Genomic DNA, 6073 nt, shown 5'->3' on the forward strand with positions numbered 1-6073 from the left:
TAAATTTTAAAAGAAAATTCTCTCCGTGTATTTTATGATATCTAATACTATAGTTTACATTTAATGTGTAAAATGATATACATTTATAATTACATTTTCTAATTTTGTTATTAATTAATTTATGATCTAATGTTGCAGTTGCAGTTGTTTTCCTTGCAAATTCTTCATCGCGATAATACGTTCTCCGCAAAGAGTCTTACTATGGACGCGACGCTTCTCACTGCGGTAAATTATTATTCATTATACTTCATTTGTTTTTACATTTACAAAGTGATTTATTCATATTTTTAATTTCATTTTAGATAGTAGGTAGCGTCAGCACGTATTTATTAATCTTGATACAATTTTTAAAAATAAAATACTATTGCGATGATGAAATTGCCAGAAATGTTACACAAATAATTCACTGAAATGAAAAGGTATTGTAATCAAATGAGTAAATATCTACTTTAATAATAGAAAATGATATTTTTTATTAGAATGTTTTAATAAAATACACACGCATATATATGTATATATATATATATATATGTGTATGTAGAAGTCTTAATTTATACTTATTTATTGATATTTATATCGATTTATTTTAACTTTAATGTAAGTGCAATAAAAAAGAGATTATAAAACGAATCTAATTATATTAAAAATGAAAAAATTTTTGTTAATGTATCTCCATAATGTTTTACATGATACATTTAAACAAGTAAATCATGTTAAATTGTAATTATACTTTATGCTATTTGAGTATTAACATCTAGTTGCAACTTAACATGTTTTATTTATCATCAATGTTTTAAATGTATCATGTAAAACATTCAGATTTATAAAAAAAATTTTATTTTTAGTATAATTAGTTATATATAATTTACACTTTTATTGCTCTTACATTAAAGTAAAACAAATCAATATAAATATCAATAAGTCAATATTAAAATTTCTAACGCGCAAAAATATAAAAAAATCTAACGGGCTGCTTAAACTGTTACTTGGAGATATTTGTTTTCTGCCATCCATTTATCAACAAAAAATTTAAGGCAATTAATTTAATTTATGTATTATTACAATAATGAAATTCATGTGGTATATAAAATCCGATCTCTACCATTCTTAAAATACAAAAATTGATTTTGTTCTATTAATTTATGTTGTCTGCAGATCATGACGTAAATGTTAACAATTTCATCTGTCAAGATAAAAAGTCGACTAATTCTAATCTAGATAATAGTGTTGCATTTGCATTATAGCTTGATTTCATTTCACGATATTACATTTGTTATTCACGCCTTTCATACACAATATTAATGTTTCGCAATATGTACGTAATTTAATGGTATTCTTGTACTTAGCGTATTTTAACGATATTCATGTACAACATCATACACGATACGCACAATGTACGCAATATTATACATAAATTATAAGTTTGATACGAATATTAAAAAGACAAATAATGTGAGTTAATTTACTCATTTGCTGCGTGTTTAATATCATATATTTAAAAAATGAAAAAGTGTAAAATCGTTTTATATTTGAATTGTACTAATATATTTATATTAATACAAAGAATTTTAATAGTTGTTAACAAGTGCTAATAACAATTTATGTTTATTAAAATAATAAATTAAACAAAACTTTTAGTTGTTGTATTAGACATTATAAAGATATAATAATAATTGTCGATCAGAAAACATCAAAGTTACTTACAATATCAATAAATGACACCAGTGTTTCAAGGCAGCAACTTGAAGATTTTGATTGAAATCCTCTGACAGATTAATCAAAATATCAATCTCGTAGATTAATCGAAAATTTATGTCGGTTTACGCATTTATTAGAATTCAATCTACTTACGTATTGTCAGAAAGAAATTTTCGCAATAAAATTAATATAAGTATAAACATTAATCATTTTTAGACAATGCAATACATGATATAGGTTGTTGTATACACACATTCCGCTGATAATGCTCTCAGTTTGTCGATAAAATTCTAAGTATAAAAAGTAAAAAAAAAAAAGACAAATATTCCATGCTACGGACTTTCAGTCGCTGATGCATCCCTGCTTTATCTTTTGCAGCATTATCAGAATATTTCCATATAAAATCAACGATTTAACTTTCGACACTTCTAAACAGTATATTACCAGCTGCCATCTTTTGTCCTTTCTGCATTTATGCTGCTAGTGCTTTATGAGATTGGCATTGCAACAATCAAATTCAAAGGCATAGAGGAAACCAAGGATGAAAATAACATGGGACAAATGTAACGTTGCATGCCTGTATCTAAAACAAATAAATGAGTTCAAGCATGTTTTTATATGTTGACTGCTTTGGTTGATTCTATTCAAGTAAAGCGTGAGACGTTAGGTTGATCGATTATTTGTATAATACGTTTATGCTAAAAAATCACATAAAAAGTAATATCTCAATTCAATATTATTTTTGTAAATACTATATTAATTTTATTTATATAATTGCTAATTATTATTGTTTGTTAATTACACTATTCGTGTATATAATAACAGGATAAAATTTATTTTCATGTTTAACTTTTGTGTATATTCAAAATATTTATAAATATATCTGAAGAAATTCTATCTAGGGAAATAACACATTATTGTTACTTTTGTGCTAATTCAAAGATCGATTAATTGGAAAGTCAAAAAAAGAAAACACGCAAGAAAATGAGCAATAACAACTAATACATCTACAAAAATAAAAATTAAAGTCGAAGAAATGAATTTAATACAAAAAAAATTTGTTAACGGTAAATGATAAAAAAACAAAAAATATCAAGAAATGAATCAAACAAAAAGAAAAAAGAAGAAAAATTGATTCTTTTCTAATAAAAACGAGGTTAATTGTTTTTTTCTTCTAGTATTTTGAATTTTATTCCAATAATCGCTCTAAAAAAATGAATGCAGTGCATGGAATGTCCATATAATATGTCTATATAATTGACATATTATATGGACATATAATATGTCCATATAATTGATACAATACTTTACATTGATATTTGTTATTTTGACTTTAAGGGTGATTTAAAACTAACATATAAAATAAGTAGAGTACATAGAAGAGTAGTTGTAGTAACTCGTAAGAAAATATTAATAAAACATTTTGATTATTTTATTGAGAAATATAGATTAATTGAAACAATTGTGTTAAAAACACTCAAAATAATATTTTATTTTTAATTGACATGTGCAATTGTTAAGTTAGAAAGGTGACATGAATCTAACACATCAAAATGTTACAAAAATAATAACATATCAGTTGTATGTTTATTTTACATTGAAGTAATAATTAGAATGTGGTAACACGAGAAAATTTTAACATATGGATGCACGATTTTTTACTGTGTATTGTACGTTGTAAACTATGCCATATGTAATTTTCAAAAATTTTGTTCGTTATCACTATAGATCGCTTATTTCTTCTTGCAATTAAATCTGAATATTTTATTTATATCTATATGTAAATTTACTATTGTTAAATCATAAAATATTTAAGTATTATTCAAATAATCCTTAAAGTTTTAATATATAATCTAAATGTGTATTTCACATTTAAAAGCAAAATTGGCTTAATGTCATTACGACGATTCATTAAATATTATTTTTGTATATTTTGTTTCTATAAAAAAATAGAAGTGTTTTTAATGTTTTATGTAAATAATATATTGATAGTTAATTAAAGTTGATAATAATATAAAAGTATAAAAAGTAAAATAATAAAATTTTCAATAATTTTGAACTACATGTAAATAATAATAATGTAATCTTCTTACGGACTCTCCCAAATTCAACAACAAAAAACTTCGCCCTGGTTTTGGAGTTTTTTGTTTTTGAACTACATGATTATGTATATTAAATAACACGTTATGTATATTAATATTTAATTATATTTCTATGTATCTACATAAATATATTGCTTTTTAATTTGTCTATAGCATTAGAATACATTTTTTCTTCATATTATTAATATTTAATATTTTATTAATTATTTATTTAGCGCAAGAAAGCAAGTCATATGAACTATAATACATGTTTTGTAATATTAGTTAAGTAACAATTGCTACATTTTAACTCATAATGCACGAAGGTAATTAATTATCCGATCGAAGAACACCATGGTTACTTTCTACTAACAAATGACATTAGTGTTTCAAGGCAGTAACAACTCGCAGTTATTAACTGAAATGCTCTGAGTGTAGATCCAAGAAAAGTCTATGTTGGTTTATGTATTTATTAGAATATATATTTAGAAAGAAACTCTGTCGCAATAATACCAATACTATAATATAAAAATTAATCATTTTGTGCAGCATAGCATATAATGTAAGTACTGTATCCTGCCAATAATGCTCAATTTATCGACAAAATTCCAAGGATGCACCAAGTATACAAAGTGGAAAAAATGGCAATTGTTTCATGCTACGGATTTTCAATCATTGATGTATCCCTGCTTCACCTTCTGCAATATTCTTGGAATATTCCCATACAAAATCAACGGTTCGACTTTCGAAACTTCTAAACAGCATTACGTATTATCAACTGTCGTCCTCTGTATTCTCTGCATTTACGAGTTAGAAGTGCTTTATGAGATTGACATTGCTGGAACGATCAAATTCAGAGGAATACCTAAGGCACTTGAGCGTAACTGTTTTTATATACTCGGTAACTTTATCGCGGTCATTACATACATTTTAAGCGGTCGTCGAATGCACTTGCTCCAGACTATAATGAATATCTCCTCAAAATTGCCTACAAATTCATATCAAAAGCTGTCTAGATTAATCCATGCTAAGGATATCTTCGGTTTCATCTATTTAATCGGACTAACGATGTTCTATTGTTATACGTTGGATTCCAATAATTGGCACAGAGCGTTTGTACCGTATCTTAATCTGATAGTGTTTCAGATGGATATGCTATATATGAATTGTGTTTGTGTATTAAAAGCTTGTTTCAAAAGAATTGACGATAATCTGATAAATCTGCAAAAGCATGTGATAAACGATAAGCCATCTCTCCTGAAGCGAATCTATTACGAGTGTAGAAATCCATTTCTATTAATGGAACTCAATGTTTTAAAGAAACAGCATCTGGTGATCAGCGATACAGTGCAAATGCTAAACGTGATTTTTTGTCTGCAACTCCTTGCTACTACAGTTATGACATCTACCGAACTCACTTTCTATCTGTATTTTTATATAGTGCATTGGAGAAGTGGCACGTTAATGAATCATCTGGGCAACGAGATTTATGATATATATTTGTTAGTGATTATGACATATTACTCTATAAAAATAGGGTTGATGGTATGGGCCTGTGAAACCGGTAAAAACCAGGCCACGAAAATTGGCACCACCGTTCATGATCTACTTAACAATATTTCAAATGCGCAAATAAAAAACGAGGTAATTAAAAAAAATATATCTTTAACTAAAAGAAATCTTGCACAGTTAATAATGGTAATTTCATGTTTAACTTTAACCTCACATATGTTACAGTTGCATCTGTTTTCCTTGCAAATAATGCACCGCGGAAATGCATTCTCCGCGAAGGGTTTTGTTATGGATGCTACTCTTCTCACTGCAGTAAGTGAGCGATTATTTGCTTCTTAATTCAATACGTATTGTTTACTTTCATAATTTTGATTTTAGATAGTGGGTAACGTAACTACATATGTACTAATTTTATTACAATTCTTGCTTACCACACCAGTTTGCAACGGAGGGTTAGCAAGTAATGACACAGAAATAATTTTCTAAGGAAGATATTAATTAATAATAAAAAATATATTATTAAATAGCAAAAATATTCTTTTTTTTAGTGTTATAAACGTAACTTTATTATAGTGTTTTGGAAAGCTCTCGAGATAAGCTACAAGAATATGTAATAAAAAATAGGGTTTCCATTTAAAAAAACATTAATGACCTTGACCTGACTTTGACAAGATCACTCAAGGTGTAGTCCACATTTCCATCATGTGTTCCCCTTCAAGCCATACAACTTTCGTTCGAAAAATTTTTCAATAAAATGATCGATTCGTGAGATAATTGACCAT

The 6073-nt window shown here is 26.5% G+C and overlaps 2 protein-coding genes across 2 annotated transcripts in view; both read left to right on the plus strand.

The window, feature by feature from the left end:
• Positions 1 to 410, plus strand: part of LOC108765562 (uncharacterized) — a 2074-nt gene extending 1664 nt beyond the window's left edge. The window contains exons 2-3 of the mRNA XM_018514328.1: positions 139 to 225; positions 303 to 410. Coding sequence (XP_018369830.1) covers positions 139 to 225; positions 303 to 410 — 195 coding nt within the window. The remainder of the gene's footprint in view (positions 1 to 138; positions 226 to 302) is intronic.
• Positions 411 to 4364: 3954 nt separating this feature from the next.
• LOC108765524 (uncharacterized) lies at positions 4365 to 5777 on the plus strand. The gene is made up of 3 exons (XM_018514284.1): positions 4365 to 5423; positions 5517 to 5603; positions 5670 to 5777. The coding sequence occupies exons 1-3, from the start codon at positions 4365 to 4367 to the stop codon at positions 5775 to 5777; spliced, it is 1254 nt and encodes a 417-aa protein (XP_018369786.1).
• The last annotated feature ends 296 nt before the right edge of the window (positions 5778 to 6073 follow it).

The sequence above is a fragment of the Trachymyrmex cornetzi genome, unplaced genomic scaffold (genome assembly GCF_001594075.2).
Source record: "Trachymyrmex cornetzi isolate Tcor2-1 unplaced genomic scaffold, Tcor1.1 scaffold5, whole genome shotgun sequence".
NCBI lineage: Eukaryota > Metazoa > Arthropoda > Insecta > Hymenoptera > Formicidae > Trachymyrmex > Trachymyrmex cornetzi.

Bases quoted from the DNA above. Each gene is read 5' to 3' on its own strand.
- LOC108765524 (XM_018514284.1), top strand. From the start codon at position 4,365: ATGCTCAATTTATCGACAAAATTCCAAGGATGCACCAAGTATACAAAG. The intron at 5,424-5,516 runs GTAATTAAAAAA...CATATGTTACAG, and splicing joins ATGCGCAAATAAAAAACGAG to TTGCATCTGTTTTCCTTGCA. The intron at 5,604-5,669 runs GTAAGTGAGCGA...TTTTGATTTTAG, and splicing joins ATGCTACTCTTCTCACTGCA to ATAGTGGGTAACGTAACTAC.